This window comes from Canis lupus, chromosome 33 (genome assembly GCF_003254725.2).
Source record: "Canis lupus dingo isolate Sandy chromosome 33, ASM325472v2, whole genome shotgun sequence".
Classification (NCBI taxonomy): Eukaryota; Metazoa; Chordata; class Mammalia; order Carnivora; family Canidae; genus Canis; species Canis lupus.
Window position 1 is genome coordinate 8,046,447 of NC_064275.1, and position 20,037 is coordinate 8,066,483.

The following is a 20,037-nucleotide window of genomic DNA, read 5'->3' on the forward strand; positions in this document are numbered from 1 at the left end:
TTATTCAAGTTAAATGGAGAGATTCAAATTAGAGCACTATAACTTTATATTGTTAAACATAACCCTTATGGTAACCACAAAGTAGCTATACAAGAGGAATTGAGAAGAGAATTTAAGCATTTCACTGTTACAAAAAATTAATAAAGCAAAAAAAAAGAGAAAAATGAAGGAAAATTGGGACCAAAAAAAAGCTGTAAGACATGGAAAACAAATAGCACAATGACATAAATTGCTCCTCGTTAATATTAATGTAAATGGATTAAATACCGCAATCCAAAGACAAAAAGTGGAAGAATGAATTTTAAAAAGCATGATTTAACTATATACTGTCTACACCAGTCTCACATTAGATCCAAAGACATAAAGAGATTAAAAATGAAAGGACAGAAAAAGATATTCCATGCAAATACTACCAAAAGAGCAAGGTTATTTTAATACCAGACAAAATATACTTTAAATCAAAAAAGATTGTAAGAAACAAAATAATTATATATTAATACAAAGTATAATACAGCTAGAAGATATAACCATTAAAACATTTACACATCTAATAACAGAGCATCAAAATATATAAAGCATAAATTAACAGAAGACAAAAATAGTTCCACAAAAGACAAAAATAGTTCCACAATAAGAGTTGGAAGGCTTTGATGTCCCTTTCTCAATAATGGATAGAAAAATATGACAGAAGACAAAAAATTAGGACTTAAAAGACACAATAAACCTACTAGATGTAATGGACATACCAAAACAAGCTACCTAACAACAAAAGAGTACACATTCTTCTGAAGTGCACATAGGACATTATTCAACATAGACCACATTGTGGGGGACAAATTAAATCTCAACAGATTCAGAAAGATCGATATCACACAAAGTATCTTCTCTGACCATAATGGAATAAAAATAGAAATCACTAACAGAAGGAAAACTGGAAAACTCACAAATTTGTAGAAATTAAACTCCTCACTCTTAAATAACCAATAGTTCAAAGAAGAAATCACATGAGAAATTAGAAAATATTTAAGACGAATGAAAACAAAAACAACATACAAAAATTTGCAAAACATGGGCAGCCCAGGTGGCTCAGCAGTTTAGCACTGCCTTTGGTCCAGGGTGTGATCCTGGAGACCCGGGATCGAATCCCACGTCGGGCTCCCTGCATGGAGCCTGCTTCTCTCTCTGCCTGTGTCTCAGCCTCTCTCTCTCTGTGTGTCTCTCATGAATAAATAAATAAAATCTTAAAAAAAAAAATTTGCAAAACACAACCAAAGCTCTATTAATAAGAGGTATTTTTTTAAAGATTTTATTTATTTATTCATGATACAGACAGAGTGAGAGGCAGAGACACAGGCAGAGGGAGAAGCAGGCTCCATGCAGGAAGCCCGATGTGGGACTCGATCCCGGGTCTCCAGGATCACACCCTGGGCCAAAAGCAGGCACTAAACCATTGAGCCACCCAGGGATCCCCAATAAGAGGTATTTTTTTACTATAAATGCTTACCTTATAAAAAATAAAGACCAAATCAAAACCTGACTTTACAATTTAAGGAACTAGAAGAAAAAACTAAATTCAAAGCTAACAGAAAAAAGAAATAATAAAGAGCAGAGCAAATGACATACAGAATAGAAAAATAAGAGATTAGTGAAACCAGAAATTTGTTCTTTAAAAAAAAAATCAACAAACATGCAAACTTTAGCTAGATGAGTGAAGAAAAAAGAGAAGCTACAAATTACTAAAATCAGAAATGAAAGTAGGGACATTACTAATGATTCCACAAAAATAAAAAAGGATTATAATTGATACTATGAACTGTATGTCAACCAACAGGATAATCTAAATGAAATGGATAAATTTTCAAAAACAAAAAATTTTGATTGAATCACAAACAAAATCTGACTTTACTTAAAATTAGTAAAAAAGATTGAATCAATAATCAAAAAGCCTCCCAAAAAGAAAGCCCTGGCCAGATGGTTTTACTTGTGAATTCCAAAATTTTATGAAGAAATAACAGCAATCATTCTCAAACTTTTCCCAAAAATGGAAGCAAAAAGAACAATTTCTAACTTATTCTATCAGGCCAGCATTACCCTGATACTGAAGCCAGCTAAAGACACTACAAGAAAAGAAAACTAAAGACCATTATCTCTTATGGACATTGATTTGAAACTCAACAAAATATGAACATACCAAATTTTGGTGCAAATTAAAACTATTACACACCATGACTAAGCGAGATTTATTCCTGTAATTCAAGAATGGTTCCATATACAAAAATTGGTCAATATAAAGACTACAGTAACAGAATGAATAGGAAACAAAATATGATCATCCCAACCGATGCAAAAAATTTTGGCAAAATTCAGTATCTTTTCACAACAAAAATAACCAGGAATGCCTAAGCAAAACAGTGTGTGTGTGTGTGTGTGTGTGTGTGTGTGTACATGGAATATTGCTCAGCCTAAAAGGGAAATAATTCTGATAGGTTGCAACATGAATGAACTTAGGAACATTATGCCAAGTAAAATAAGCCAACCACAAAAAAATAATGAATGATTCCACTTACATGAGGTAAAGTAGTCAAATTCATGGAAAGTAGAAAGGTGGTTGCTAGGTGCTGGGATAAGGGAGAAACTGGTACTCATTGTTTAATGGGTATACCATTTAAGTAGTACAAGATGACAAGAGTTGTAGACATACATGGTGATGATGTTAGTACATTATAAATATATTTAAAGGGTGCCTGGGTGCCCTAGTCGATTAAGCATCCGTCTTCAGCTACACTGAAGCTGCACTGGGCTTTCTGCTCAGTGAGGAGCCTGCTTCTCCCTCTCCCTGTGCTGTTCCTTTTGCTTGTGCTCTCTTACTCTAAGTAAAATCGAAATAAATAAATGAATAAATAAATGTATTTAAAACCACTAAACCATACATTTAAAAATGGTTAAGATGGGGGCATTAGGGGACATAGCTTGTTAAGAAGCCGCCTCTCTTGGTTTCGGTACAGGTCTATCTCAGAGTCATAAGATGAGTCCCATCTGAGGTTGCATTTTGAGCACAGACCTGCTTAAGACTCTCTCCCCCTCTCTCTATGCCCCTCCCCACCAAGCACTCTCTTTCTTTTTCTTTCTTTTTCTCTTTTCTCAAATAAATTTAAAAACATTTTTCAATGGTTAAGATGGTAAATTTTGTGTTTTGTGAATTTTACAATAAAAAAGCAATACATCTTTCAAAAATTATAAAAATTTATACTTAAAATTGACACATATTCTTCTAGTAAATGATATACCAATAAAGTTGATTTTTTAAAAAGAAGAAATAGAAAACCTGTATAGTCCTATAATCAGAAGCAGCACACACACACAAAAAAAAGGCAATATAAAATAGTTATTTGTTTTATTTACATATAACTGAGGAGGGACTGAATTTTTAAGAAGCAATAAAGAGGAAAGGGAAATTGACAGATTGGCAATTCATTTCCTTAAGAAACGAAATTACTGTTCCCAAAAGCAGCTCAATTCCTCTCCCATGCTCAACTTATTTCTTGGGGGTTGAACTGTGCCCTAGAAAAAGATATTCTAAACTCCTAACCCCAGTATCTCAGAATGTTACTTTATTTGGAAATACTGTCTTTACAGAGATAATCAAGTTTAAATGAGGTCAATAGGTTAGGCCATAATACATTGTGATTGGAATCCTTATAAAAACTGCAAACTGAAAAATAAATAAATAAATAAATAAAAATAAAAACTGCAAATTGAACACAGAAACAGAAACACACAGAAGAAAGACAACATGAAGACACAGAGAGAACATATAAACATGTAAGATTGCAGTGATACATCCAAAACACAAGGAATGCCTAAAGGGAAGAGAGAGACATGGACCAGGTCCTTCTCTGATGCCTTCAGAGGAGGCATGGCCCTACTGACATTTTCACATGAAATATGAATGGATTAAGCAATCTAGTAAAAGGCAGATATTCCAGAATACATGATAAATCAGGATCTATGTTCTGAATGTTTGTTTCCCTTAAATATTCATATGTTGAAATCCTAACCCCCCAAAGTGATGATATTAGGAGAGAGGCCTTTGGGAAGCGATTAGATCATGAGAGGGAAACCCTCATAAATAGGATTAGTACTCTTATAAAGGAGGCGTAAGAGAGACTCCTTCTGCCCTTTGAGAACACAATGAAAAGATGGCCAGCTGTACGAACCAAGAAGCCCTCACAGACCATGAACCTTCTGGTGCCATGATACTGGACTTCCCAGCCACTAGAATTATGAAAAATAAATATTTGTTGTTTATAAGCCACCCAGTCTATGACATTTCATTATAACATTTCAAACTGCTAGGACAAGATGCAACTAAATGCTCTCAACAAGAGACAATTTGGAATGAAAGAAATAAATAAGTTCAAAGTAAAAAGATAAAAAAAGGTATACCATGCAAACAGGAACCTTAAGACAAATGGAGTAGCTATATCAATATCAGACACAATAAATATTAAAACAAACAAAAAGACAATGAGGGGCATTTCATTGATAAAAGGGTTAATTCATCAGAAAGATATACCAGTTACAAATATCCATATACTTAGTAACAGGACAACAAAATACATTAAGCAAAAACTGACAAAACAGAAGGGAGATACTCAACACTAATAGTTTGATACTTCAAAACACTGTCTTGATAATGGATAGAAATACTAGAATGAACATCAGCCAAGATAACAGGAGCCTTGAATAACAGTATCAACCAATTCAATCTAACAGCCCTCTATAGAACACTCCACCAAACAGGAACAGAATACTCATTTCTTCTCAAATGCACAAAACATTCTGCAAGAAAGATCATATGTGAGACCATAAAATAAACCTCAACAAATTTACAAGAAAGAGGGTGGCTGGGTGGCTCAGATGGTTAAGCATCTGCCTTTGGCTCAGGTCATGGTCCTGGGGTCCTGGGATCAGATTCCATGTCGGGTCCCTGCTCAGTGGGGAGTCTGCTTCTCCCTCCGCCCCTCCCTCTGCTCATGCTCCCTCTTTCACAAATAAATAAGATCTTTCTAAAAAAATTTACAAGAAAGGAAATAATACAAAATATTCTCAGACCACAATGAAATTCAATTAAAAACAGATAAAAAAAATTAACAGATAAATAAGTCATGGGAATGTACTATACAGCACGGTGACTATATTAATAACACTATACTGTAGATTTCAAAATGGCTGAGAGTGAGAGTAAATCTTAAAAGTTCTCACAAGAAAAAAAATGTATATCTACGCATGATGATGGACCAACTAGATTTACTGTGGTGATCATTTCTCAATATATACAAATACTAAATCATTTACATTATACACCTGAAACTAATACAATGTCAATTATATCTCAATAAGAAATTAGCAGAAGGAAATATTTGAAATTTTAAAATATGCAGAAATTAAATTATACACACTTTCATAACAACTGGGTCAAAAAAATCTTACCAATTAGAAAATACTTTTGAGATTAATGAAAAGAACATCACAACATACCAAAATTTATGAGATATAACTAAAGCAGTGCTCAGGGGAAATTTAAAACTATAAATGTGTATGTTAGAAACGAAGGCAGATTTCGGATCAGTAACCCCACTATATATCTTAAGATTTAGAAAAAGCAGCACAAACTATTTCCAAAACAAGAAAAGGAAAAAAGATTATAGTGGCAATAAATGAAATAGAATACAGGAAACAAACAAAGAGAACTGATGAAATCAAAAGTTGGTTCTTCGAAAAGAACAACAAAATTAACAAATCTTTAGGGAAACTGAACAGAAAAAGAGAGAGAAGATGCAAATTAGTAAATCAGGAATGAAAAGGAGATCACTAACATTATTACAGAAATTAAAAAGATTCTAAGAGAATACTTTGAACAAATGTATGCAAATTAGATTACTTATAAAATGCACAAATTCCTAGAAACAAGCTACCAAAACTGACTCATAAAAAAATAGAAAATCTAAATTGAACTATAACAAATAAAAATTTACATTTGTAATGTGAAAACTCCAGACAAACACACACGTGCGCGTGCGCGTCCACGTGTGCAAAATGTCAATAACCAGGTGATTCACTGGTGCATTTCATCAAACATTCAAAGAAACACTGGGCGCTTGCCTGGATCAGATGGTAGAACACGTGACTCTGGATCTCAGGGCTGTTTAAGCCCCACACTGAGCATACAGATTAATTGAAAATACAATTTTAAAAACAAAACAAAACATTTAAAGAAAAATTAATATTGATCCTCCAAAATTCTTCCAGAAAAACAAAGGAAGAAAGAATATTTTCCAATTCATTCTTCAAGGCCAGTACCAACCTGATTCCAAAGCCAGACAAAGACAACATGAGAAAACAAGACAAATTTTTCTTCTTAATGCAAATGTAAACATCCTCAACAAATCCTAGCAACATTATGAATGGGATCATAAATCAAGGGGGATTTATTTATTTTTTTAAAGATTTTATTTATTCATGAGAGACACAGGGAGAGAGAGGCAAAGACACAGGCAAAGAGAGAAGCAGGCTCCATGCAGGGAGCCTGACGTGGTACTCGATCCTGGGTCTCCAGGATCACGCCCTGGGCCGAAGGCAGGCGCCAAACCGCTGAGCCACCCAGGCTGCCCAATCAAGGGGGATTTATCCCAGGAATGCAAAGTTGGTTTAAGATTTAAAAATCAAATTATGGGGCAGCCCGGGTAGCTCAGCAGTTTAGCACCACCTTCAGCACAGGGTATGATCCTGGAGTGCCGGATCAAGTCCCACATCAGGTTCCCTGCATGGAGCCTGCTTCTCCCTCTGCCTGTGTCTCTGCCTCTCTCTCTCTCTCTCTTTCTCTGTGTGTGTGTCTCTCATGAATAAATAAAATCTTTTAAAAAAATCAAATTACATTAAAAAAATCAAATTACACAACACTATGTTAGTAAAGTACACAAATTACATGATACGAATGTAGAAAAGGCACTGGGCAAAATCCAACACCCATTCACAATAAAAAGCCTCCAACAAATTAGGAATAGAAAGGAACTTCCTCATCATGAAAAGGGATATGTCTTAGTCTATTTGGGTTATTATAACAAAATACCATAAAGTAAGTGGCTTATAAACAACAAACATTCATTTCTCATGGTTCGAGAGGCTCCTAAGTCCAAGATCAGGGTGCCAGGCAGCATTGTCAGGTTCTGGTGAAGGCCCTCTTCTAGACTGCAGATTGTTAATTTCTCCTTGTGTCTTCATATGGTGGAAGACACTAGAAAAACTGCGAGGTGTCTTATTTAGGCAGTAATCCCATTCATGACTTAAACAATCTCCTTAGGACCCCACTTTCAAATGCCATCACACTGAGCATGAGAATTTCAACATAAATATTTTGAGGGGACACAGACATTTAAACCACAGAAAAGCATCTATGAAAAACCTAGCTAACATGATACTTAATGGTAAAATATTGACTGCTTTCCCTGTGAAAGTGGGGGGAAAAAGATGTCCGTTCTCACCACTTCTATTCCATATCGTACTAGATGTTCTAGCCAGGACAATTATGCAAAAAATGAAAATTACAGGCATCTAGTTGGAAAGAAGAAAGTAAAACTGACTTTATGAATAAAACTCCAATCTATTAAGAATTTCTAGAACTAATAAGACTTAAACAAGGTCACAGCATATAATGTCAACATACATAAATCAGTTCCACTTTGCTAACCTCATTTTTTCATTCATTTACTGTTCACCAAAAAGAAAATTCAATACCCTTTTGTACAATAACAACTTTTTAATCATTTACAGATGTCTAATCCTGGAATGCTTTAAATTCCTTCCAATAATTGCAATTTCAATCCCCCAGATATTTAATTCCACTATAACCATAATTCACTAAACTATGACTACAGTTCCACAGTTGCTAAATTTAGTACCTTTTGTATAGCAGACACAAATGATGAATCAAGCATTATAACCAGCATATATATATATCTATATTTATAAGCATATATATAAGTATATATATATATATATATATATAACTCTTGGTTTTATCAGTTAAAGTTTATCAAGACATTCCAAATGCACAAAAACAAGGAGTTAAGATGACTTAGAATCACAGAAAGTTCAAGCTTGGAAAAAAACCTTAGAATTGAATCTTGAATTCAGTCTTTGTATTTCAGAAGTACAGTAACTGAGACCCAAAGAGGCTAGGTGAATCACCCATACTCACATTATTTATACACAGTGTAAGTCCATCCTATGTCATACACACATGTATCTTACCTTTCTGGTGATGTCTTAGAAGTGACAGGACGCCCACGGACACCTTTTCTACTTTTATGGTCTAGAGAGAGGACCTTATTTCTTAGGCTTCTTTTCCACTAGGGAAAAAAAAAATGGAATTTAACACTAAATATAACAATATGACAATTAAGACATTTAAATTTGTTTTAATTGGGATCCCTGGGTGGCACAGCGGTTTGGCGCCTGCCTTTGGCCCACGGCGCGATCCTGGAGACCCGGGATCGAATCCCACGTCGGGCTCCTGGTGCATGGAGCCTGCTTCTCCCTCTGCCTGTGTCTCTGCCTCTCTCTCTCTCTCTGTGTGTGACTATCATAAATAAATAAAAATTTAAATAAATAAATAAATAAATAAATTTGTTTTAATTTAGAAAATCAAGATAAACAGCCAAATTCATAGGTCACAGAGGGAAAAAGTGCAATCTAAAAAACCACCAGGTCTTTTGTTAGTTCAGAAATATAAGTCTACCAAAAAATAGAATATATTTTAAAATGTCGAGATAAGTTTAGTTAGGAAATTGATATTTTGAGACTCCAAAGCTTACATAATCATACAATTTTTGAAAGGCTAAAGGAAATAAAAATTATTATATACCATGTTAAATAGGGTCTGTGATTTTGAAGTAACTGCATTTATAACAATTAAAAGGGTTTAAAACTGGTTCCCTATGAACTGCTACATGGAAAATTTTAGGAGAGTCAGACATCTTACTAACAGGGTTTAGATTTAATCTGACTAGACACAAAAGTTAAAATTATTTAATACAAAACAGCATAAATCTAGACAAGTAAATTATTTATGTTCTCTGCATTAGTTTCCTTATCTGAAAATGGATGTAACAGTAGCTATCTCACAAGGATGTAAAATAACTATATATGTAATAAGTTTAAAACACTGTTTTCGTTAGAGATTTGTACACCTGTGTTTATAGGAGCATTGTTCACAAAATCTAAAAGGTAGACAGAAGTAATTGAAGTGTCACAGCAATAAAAGAACAGATAAACAACATGTGATATATACATACAATGAAATATTATTCAGGCTTAAAAAAGAAATTTTGACACATGCCACAACATGAATGACCCTAGATGACTGTGGGAAAACAAAAACTATACATATTGGTCTCTGCCCCCAGTTCCTGGCACAGAGCTCATGAAACCCTTGTAATTTCCTGGATTGATAGGAGTGTCTTTTGTACTAATGAGGCAACTCTGGGTGGGCTCCTGGAGGAGGGCTGGTCACCAGAAAGACTAAGCCATAATTAGAAGCTTGCAATTTTCCACCCCACCCTCTATTCTCTAGAGAGAGGAAAAGAGCTAAAAAAAGACTTAGTAAGTTATACCTACATGAGGAAGCTTCCAAAAAATTCCAAAAGGTTCAGAGCACTTTCAGGTCGCTGAACACATCTACATACTACACACAGAAACTCCACAAGGACAGAGGCTCCTGCTCTGGAGACCCTCCCAGACCTCATCCTATGTTTCTCCTCACCTAACTGCTCAATGGTGTCCTTTATCATATCCTTTAATAAACCGATAAATAATATAAGAATTCTCTTAGCAGCTCTAGCATGAAGCAATCGAACCTGACAGGATAGCTGTGGGAACCTCAGATTTATAGCCAGTTGATCACAAGCACAGCTGACAGTTGGGACTTGTGACTGGTATCTGAGGTGGGATGGGAGCACTCTTGTGGGATCAATCCCTTACCTCGTAGGTCTGACACTATTTCCAAGTAGTGTCAGAATTGAATTAAATTGTAGAATACCCAGCTGGTGTCACAGAGCATTGCTTGGTATGGGAAAACCCACACACATGTGGTGTCAAAAGTATTGCAAATATGACAGTAGTGTGAGAGTAAATGAAAAACACAGGGGGAAGACTCGGTTTTTCCCAAGACAATGACATTACACTAAGTGAAATAAGTCAGTAATAAAAAGACAAATGCTGTATGATTCAAGCTATATGAAGTATCTAAAGTAGTCATATTCATAAAAATCGAAAGTAGAATGGTAGTTTCCTGGGGCTGGGAGGCAGTGGGGGGGCGGTGGAGAAAAACTGTTCAAAGAGTAGGGTATTTCAGGTTTGCAAGATAAAAGAGTTCTGAAAATGGATGGTGGTAATGGTTGCACAAAACTGTGAATGTACTACATGCCAGTGAACTGTACTCTTAAAAATGGTTACAATGATAAATTTTATGTTATGTGTATTTTACAACTTAAAACAAATTTTTAAAAGATTAAAAAAAATGTTTTAAGTAATGAAAACCAAAACACTGTCTTGAACATGACAGCTCTCAATAAACATCCTCTTCAATTCTCTAGGCATTAGTTATCTCATTACCACCAGAGCACTGCATGATATAAAACACATCACTTTATCAGAGGAAAGTGAAGCTAGACCAATGAACCCAAGCTTGTCTCTCATAAAAGCCTATGTTCTTTTCAATGCTTTGATTCTAAATTATACAAATTCTCAGAAATCCCTCCCATCAAGATATCAATTTAAATACCTTTGTCAAAATGTAAACCTATCAATATAACAAGAATAAAACTACATCTTCTCACCATTTCACTACCACTGTCTTAGTTCTGCCCCTTCTTATATCTGACCTGTGCTCTTATAATGTTATCCTAATGGGATTCCCTGCCAATGGTTTCTTTCACCCCTAATCTAGCGTCTACTCCATCATAAAAGTTAAATCTTTCAGAAATGCAAATCTGATGGTATTCTCCTGCTTAAATTCCTAAGTGTTCCAGACTACCTAAAGGAAGGGAAAAAAACAATGTGTCTTCTTTTCTCATTTCGGCTTCCCATGCATCTTGTATTCTGATCATACTAAACTATTTGTAGTTCCCTGAAAGTGCAATGCAGTTTCATCCTTCAACATGTTCCCTTACTAGAATATGCTTTACCCTCCCTAGTTCTCTTTGTCCAGTAAGCCACCAAGAAACCTTCTTCACCTTCTAGCAGAATAAATCAATCTCTTCTACAATATCATTCTACATTTTGCAAAAGCTCCATTACTGACAACACTTCTCACAGTGAATTATATTACCTGTTTTCATCTACTGCAACCAGGACTGGGTATGATCTGGCTTAAGGATTGAACTCTTAGAACTACTGACCAACTAGTTCCCTATAATTGTTCCACTAATTTCACAATAAATGCAACCTTCCCGTTTTATGTTATTGACTTTTTGTATTCCACTAATCATAATGTAATAAAGTTTGCATGTATGTGCAAAATTATCGAAGTACTAGTCTTTGAGCCTCATATTCTATACAGAGAAAACAACAACATTCCCACCAAAGAGAGGGCAAAAAATAATGAGAGTTTTAAACTACTACAAAAAAACAAACAAACAGAAACATGAACTCATGGAGACAAACTGGGGGGAAATTGATTAAAATGTCATTAACTCTAAATTCTTAAATCCTACCATACCCAAGGGTAACATGAACTATATCCAGAGATGTTATCAAATGAAAATACAATTCACTTAAACTTTAATCACTTCTTATAGTTAATATCACATTAAAATATTTACATATTCTCTTTTTAAAAATTAGGTAAGAATTATAGGCTAAGTTAATAATTTGTATTATTCAGGTATGATTTATTTTTCTTTTAGTCTATGAACCTATTATATGCTATCTCTGAAAGGTAAAAATTAGAAAACAAAGAATTATCCTACAAACTGATTATTAATGAGAATTTCTTCACATTACATAATCTGAAAGCTACATGACCACAAATAGGAAAGTTAAGATAGTGTGAATAATTTTATTTTAAATGAAAAAGGCTTTTAGAAGAATAAAAGATTTTTATTTATAGACAGGATCAAAGCATCCAGTTACATAATTTTTTAAAAAGATTTTATTTACTTATTCATGAGAGACACAGAGAGACAGGCAGAGACACAGTCAGAGGGAGAAGCAGGCTTCATGGAAGAAGCCTGATGTGGGACTCGATCCCCGAACTCCGGGATCACGCCCTGAGCCAAACGCAGATGCTCAACCACTGAGCCACCCAGGCATCCCAGTTACATAATTTTGGCATAAGTATGCCAATTTGGCATAATTCTGGCAAGAACACCAAAATAAAATACTATGTCAATTGAAATAAAATGGTCCATAGTAATTTGACTAAAAGTTTTCTTGGACAAAATCTCTACATGCACTCTAAGTTATGTGGGGTTCATAATCTTAACTGAGTATTTCCTTACATACTAAAAGGAACCAAAGTTGTATCTTGATGTAAATACTGACTTTGTTCACAACTACTTATCCCTGTCACAGCTTGCTGTAATAAAAATGCCTGACTTTCTAATTAAATAAGATTATTGGTCTGGATTTAACTTTATATCAGAATTTCAACTCTATTGGTTCTTTATCCAGTTTCCAAAGCAAGCAACATGTAATGCCAAAACTGAAAACACTTATCAAAAAACATAAACTGAAATTATTTGCTAACCATTATCTATTGAACCACTGGACTAATTATGGAGGGGGGGTCTAGGGAACCCTGTATATTCTTCGACCACTTTTCCCCACTGTTTTCCCCCAATACCCTAAAAACTACAGAAAAATATATAACCAGGAAATTAACAATGAGACAAACCATGACCCTATTAAGATTTCACCTGTTCTGTATGCAAACATTTGTGTACCAGTGCATTTTAAGTTCAGTGCAATTTTATCATATGCACTGACAACCAAAGTCATATGCTCTCTGACAACCAAAGTCAAGATATAGAACAGTTGTGTCATACACATACCCATTCCGCTACCCTTTTATAAACACAGCTGCCACCCTCCTTTCCACTAACTCCTAGCAGTATAAGCCCTAAGAGTTTTCCTAGCAATTCAAACAAACGTTTAAGTAAGGAAAGGAATTCTATACACTGTTCCATTAACTACAGGAGAAATGAACAATTCCCAATTCATTCTATAACGTAAGCACTGCATTGCTAGTGACTCCATATAACGGTAGCACAAGAAGAAAAAATTCAAGACCAACATCTCTGATAGCATACACTCAACAAAAAAATATCAGAACAAGTAATACATAAAAAGAATAATACAATATAGCCAGTTAGCATTTATTCTATGGCAGAAAGGTGTTCAATATTCAAAAATCAATCCAAAAAGAATAAAAAAGACCCACCTATACAATGTACACAATAAACTCATATAAAGACAAGATAAAAAGTCAAGGGATAAAAATATGACCATTCCAACACAGATCAAAAGAAAGCTAGTGTAGAATACTGATTTCAGACTCAACAAACTTCGGAAAAAGAAAAATTATCAATTTGCAGGATACAGGGATAAAGAGAAATGCTACATAATGATAAAAGGGATCGATTCTCCAAGAAGAAAGACATAACAGTCTTTAATATCTATGTGCTCAACAACAGAGCACCAAAATGCATAAGACAAAAGCTGATTGAAATATAAAGACAAATAGAAGAATCAACAATTACAGTGATTTCAATACCCTTCCATCAGAAACAGATCCAGCAGGCAGAAAATCAGTAAGGACAGAGCTAAATTGAACAATACCATCAATCAAGTATTAAGTATTCAGCCTCATACTGGAAGTCCTAGATAATGCTGTAAGGTAAGAAAATGAAATAAAAAGTATACAGATTGAGAGGAAAAAAATAAAACTTTTATTTAAGGTGACACAGTTGTCTATGTAGAAAACCCCAAAGAACCAATAAAAGAAAAAAAAAAACCTCCTTCAACAAATAAGTCATTATAGAAATAGTGCAGGAAATAAGATACTTATACAAAAGTCAATTAATTTCTTCTTTAAAAATAATTAATATTAGAACCAGAAATTTAAAAAAAATACTATATATATTAGCACAAGAGATAAATATTTATGTGGAAATCAAATAAAATATATATAAAATCTCTATGACAAAAAGCACAAAACTGTGTTAAAAGGTATCAAAGATCTAAGCAGATATTTCACATACACAGACAGGAAGACTCACTATTCCAATGATGTCTTCCCAACTTGATCTATAAAGTCAACACAAATCAATATCCTAGCAAGGTAGTTTGTGGATATTGACAAAGTGATTCTGAATTTTAAATAGAAAGCCAAAGACCCAGAATAGCCAACACAATACTGAAGAAAAACAAATTTGGAAAACTCATACTCCCAACTCAAGACTTACTATAAAGCTACATTAAGCAAAATAGCATGGCATTAACAAAAAAAAAAAAAAAGAAAAAGAAAAAAGAAAAAAAGATCAATGGAACAGAGTAATAGCTGAGAAACAGATTCACACAATGTGATCAACTGATCTATGACAAGGGAACAATGGCAATTCAATACAGAAATCATTTTCATCAAATGATGCTGATATCCATATATAAAGAGAAAGAGACTTAAGTCTTACATCTTTCACAAAAATTAATGCAAAATGGGCCACAGATCTAAATATAAAAAGCAAAACTATAAAACTCCTTAAAGATAACATCAGAGAAAACCTAGGTAATCTTAGGTTAGGCAACTACTTCTTAGATATAACACCTAAAGCACTATGCATGAAGAAAAAAATTGATAATTTGGGCTTCACTAAAATTAAAACTTCTGCTATGTGAAAGACTATTACATCAAAAGAATGAAAAGATGGGCAGCCCGGGTGGCTCAGTGGTCTAGCGCCACCTTCAGCCCAGGGCCTGACCCTGGAGACCCGGGATCGGGTCCCACGTCAGGCTCCCTGCATGGAGCCTGCTTCTTCCTCTACCTGTCTCTCTGCCTCTCTTTCTCTCTGTGTGTGTGTCTCTCATGAATAAATAAAATCTTTTAAAAAAATAAAGATAAAAAAATAAAAGAATGAAAAGATAACATAATAACTAGAAAAAAAATCTTTGCAAAACACATATCTGATAAAAAGATTGGTATTCAAAATGTACAATGGGCTCCTAAAATTAAAAAATAAGAAAACAACCCAATTTTAAAAAAGGGCCAAAGATCTGAAGGCACATCTCACCAAAGAAGATATACAGCTGGTAAATATACATACGAAAAGAAGCTCAAGAAAATGTCATCAGAGAACTGTAAGTTAAAACAACAAGATGCCACTAGATACCTATTAGAATGGCTAAAACACAAAACACTGACAACACCAAATATCAATTAGGATGTGGAACATCAAGAAATGCCATTAGTTCCTGGTGGGAATATGGTACAATCATTTTGGAAGACAGTTTAGCACTTCCTGACAAAACTAAACGTAGCCTTAACATACAATCCGACAATGGCAATCCTTGGTATTTAATGATATAAGTCAGAAACATGTTCACACAAAAACTTGCACATGAATGTTTCCTATGGCTTTATTCAAAACTGCCAAAACTTGGAAGCAACCAAGATATCTTTCAACAGGTGATAGATAAACAAACTGTGCTACATCCACTTAATAGAATATTATCCAACAATAAAAACAAATAATAGTGGGGGAAGCTATGCATGTGGAGGCAAGGGACTTGTGGAAACTGTACTTTCTGTTCACTTTTGCTGAAAATCTAAGACTACTCTAAAAAACAGTCCTTTGTAAAAAAAAAAAAACCTTCTTTAATGGTTTTAAAGATTTATCCATTTATTTTAGATAGAGAGAAAGAGAGAATGCATGCACGCCCATGTGAGTGGGAAGAAAGGGACAGGGAGAGAAGAAGCAGACTCCCTGCTGAGGGAGGAGCCCAATGCAGGGCTTGATCTCAGGACCCTGAGATCATGACCTGAGCCAAAACATGCACCCCTCAAAATATTTTTTAAAGACATGAGCTATTAAGCCACAAAAAAGACATGAATGAATGTAAAACCATATTGCTAAGTGAAAGAAACAATCTGAAAAGGCTGTATGATACCATGTGACACTATGGAAAAAGCAAAACTGTGGAGATATTAAAAAGATCAGCAGAGCACAAAAGACTTTTTTTCCACAAAAGACTTTTTTAACAGAAATCATTCTGTATCACATTGTAATGATAGATACATGCCATTATACACTTGTCAAAACACAGAATACACTAGACAAAATGTGAACCCTACTGTAAACTATGGACTTCAACTACCAGTAATCTACCAGGGATGGTTCCAGTGCAGGATGACAATGTGGGAGGCTCCTAAAATCACTTCCTCCCACAGACATATCAAATCTACAGTTACATACAGAACAATTCCCTCTGAAAAAATCCAGAAACTAACGGAAACTCCTCTATCACAGGAATGAGAAAAAACATTGAAACATGTAAAAGAAGATAAAATAATCTTGCCATAAACACCACCCCCAGCAAAATGGAACACAACCATGAGAGAAATGACAACTTCCAGCTTCTGCATAAGGTGCAAAGGATTTTGACCCCACATCTGGAACCCTAACCTTTAAGACTATCACCAAAGAGACAGGCTACTAAAACATCTAACTTTAAAATCCAAATGGGGCTTGCTTGCATCCATGAAACTCACAAGGCTATCGCAAACCAAGAGACAGTTCTTAAAAGGTTCACATGGACTCACCACAGCTAATAATCCAGGATCCAGCATAGAGGGTCTACTGAAACTAAAATACACCCAGAAAGAGGTATTTGTCTTAAAAGCTACAGCCTGAGGACAACTTTCTAATTTAACATGCATTTAGAGGCCAACTACAATTCTCTCCAGAGATCATAGAGGCAAGCAGATGCCATCTTTCCATCTCCTTCTACTTCACTTCAGATTGCCACTACCACCTGAAAAGGAGCTTACACACAAGTCTGACATCCCAGCTTCTGCAGCATCTAAGGGATGCCCCTTGATCATGTGGCTGTGGTGGCCAGTGGGACATATGCTCATGGATTCCACAGGAACAGAACAAATAAATAGTTCTTAACACCAGTTGTCCGCCAGGGCACAGCACAGAGGGAGCACACAGAAACACTCATCTACCAATCTTTCCCTAAAAGAGGTATCTTTGCATACTCTTAAAGCTGCTGCCCAGAGATCCAGCTTCCAATCAGCCTTCAAGTGACTGAGATCCACCCTCCTACCCACCTTAGAGACACTGACAGGTCTCGGCACACCCTCAACTATTGGGAGTCACTAATAACACAGAAGTCAGCTTGGACAGTCCCAAGGGTTTGAGAGACAACCAAGAGCTAAGACAGAGTTCAACTCCTACACAAGATCACACCTTCAAGACTAGGAAGTGGCTGTTTCATATAATGCACAGAAACCAACTAGAGTGGAGGAAAATAAAGCAAAAGAGTACGTTCTAAACAGAAGAACAAGATAAAAATCTCAGTAAAAGACCTTAGTGAAATGGAGATAAGTGTGAATTACCTGATAAATACTTCAAAATAACAGTTATAAAGATGCTCATCATCATCTGGAGAACAGTGCAGGGACAAAGTGAAAGTTTCAAGACAGAGAATATACTAAGTACCAAACGGAAATCACAGAGCTGAAGAATACAATAACAGAAATGAAAACTTCAATAGAGAGATTCAACAGTAGACTAGATAAAGGAGAAGAAAGGATCTGCAAACTCAAAGACAGGGCACTAGAATTCACCCATTTAGAAGACCAAAAAGAAAAAGAAATTAAAAAGAGTGAGGATATACTAAGGGAGTTATGAAACATCAAGTGGAACAATATTCACATTATAGGGGTCCCAGGCGGAGAAGAAAAGAAGTGGTAGAAAATTATCTAAAGAAACAACGGAGAGACATTCAAATCCAGCAAACTCAGAAAGTTCCAAATTAGATGTTTCAAATTAGACCTCCAAAAATATTCACACCAAGACACATTATAATTAAATTGCAAAAAGTTAAACACACAGAGAATCTAAAAAACAACAAGAGAAAAACTTGTTATATACAAGGAAACCCCCTCTCACAAGATCATCAAATTTTTCACCAGAAATTTTGCAGGCCATCGTGGCACTACATATTAAAAGGGCTGAAACAGTAGACCTAAACTACTGGCTGGCTCAGTAGAACATGCAACTCTTGGTCTCAGGGGGTCGAGAGTTTGAGCCCCACCTTGCGGATAGAGATCACTTAAAAACAAATAAACTTAAAAAAAAAAAAAAAAGTGTTCATCCAACCAAAAACAAAACCAGCAAAACCATACCAACAAAACCATAAAAGATGTCTTTCAGAACTGAAAGAGAAATAAAAAGTGTGAGACAAGCAGAAGGTAAAGGAGCTCATTACTAGACTACCTTTCTAAGAAATGTCAAATGGACTTCCTTAATCCAAAACAAAAATGTGCTAATTAGTAACAAAACATGAAAGTATGAGCCTCACTAGTAAAGGCAAATACATAAATTCAGCATAATCTAATTGTGGTGGACTAATCACTTCTAAGTATAATATAAAGGCTAAAAGAAAAATGTAAAAAAACTCATAACTGTAACTACAGTAATTCATTAATGGATACAAAAAACAGCAAATTGTGACATCGAAAACAAAATAGGGGAGTGGATAAAAATGTAGAGCTTTAGAATGGGGCAGCCCGGGTGGCTCAGCGGTTTAGTGCCACCTTCAGCCCAGGGTATGATCCTGGAGACCTGGGATCGAGTCCCGCGTCGGGCTCCCTGCATGGAGCCTGCTTCTCCTTCTGCCTGTGTCTCGGTCTCTCTCTCTCTCTGTGTCTCTCATGAATAAATAAATAAAATCTTAAAAAAAAAAAAAAGAGCTTTAGAATGAATTCAAGTTTAAGTGGTTATCAACTTAAAATATACTGCTATGAAGATGTGTTTTATGTAAGCCTCGTGGTAAACACAAGGCAAAAATCTGCAGTGGATACACAAAAGATAAAGGGAAAGGTATCAGTATTACTACAGAAAATCAACAAATCCCAGAGGAATAGAGCAAGACGAAAGAAACAAGATAATTAAAAAACAGTCAAAAACCAATTAACACAATGGCAATAGGTCCATATCTATCAACCTTTAAATGTAAATGGAATAAATTCTCTAATCAAAAGACACAGAGTGACTAAATGGATTAAAAATAAACCAACTATATACTGCCTATAAGAGACTCAGTTCACCTTTAAAAGCACACATAAGTTTAAAAAGGAGTGGGAACAGATATTCCTTACAAAGGGAAACGAGGGGCGCCTGGTTAGCTCAATTGGTTAAGCTTCTTCTACCTTCTGCTCCGGTCATGAGCTCAGGGTCCTGGGACCAAGCCCGGCATCAAGCTCCTTGCTCAGCAGGGAGTCTGCTTCTCCCTCTCTCTGCTCATGCTCTCTCTATCTTTAAATAAATATATAAAATCTTTTAAAAAGAGAGCAGCCCGGGTGGCTCAGTGGTTTAGCGCCACCTTCAGTCCAGGGCATGATCCTGGAGACCCGGGATTGAGTCCTATGTCAGGCTCCCTGAATGCAGCCTGCTTCTCTCTCTGCCCCTCTCTCTCTCTGTCTCTGTCTCTATGAATAAATAAATAAAATCGGGATCCCTGGGTGGCGCAGCGGTTTGGCGCCTGCCTTTGGCCCAGGGCGCGATCCTGGAGACCTGGGGTCGAATCCCACGTCAGGCTCACTGCATGGAGCCTGCTTCTCCCTCTGCCTGTGTCTCTGCCTCTCTCTCTCTCTCTCTCTCTGGGTGACTATCATAAATAAATTTTTTTAAAAATTTAAAAAAGGGATCCCTGGGTGGCACAGCGGTTTGGCGCCTGCCTTTGGCCCAGGGC

General features: G+C 35.6%; 1 protein-coding gene across 5 annotated transcripts in view; it reads right to left on the minus strand.

Annotated features, from left to right (window-relative positions):
• Nucleotides 1-20,037, minus strand: part of SENP7 (SUMO specific peptidase 7) — a 140,788-nt gene that overhangs the window by 92,030 nt on the left and 28,721 nt on the right. For all 5 annotated transcript variants that reach the window (XM_049105609.1, XM_049105613.1, XM_049105611.1 and 2 more), the window contains exon 4: nt 8,314-8,411. In XM_049105609.1, the coding sequence (XP_048961566.1) occupies nt 8,314-8,411 (98 nt within the window). The remainder of the gene's footprint in view (nt 1-8,313; nt 8,412-20,037) is intronic.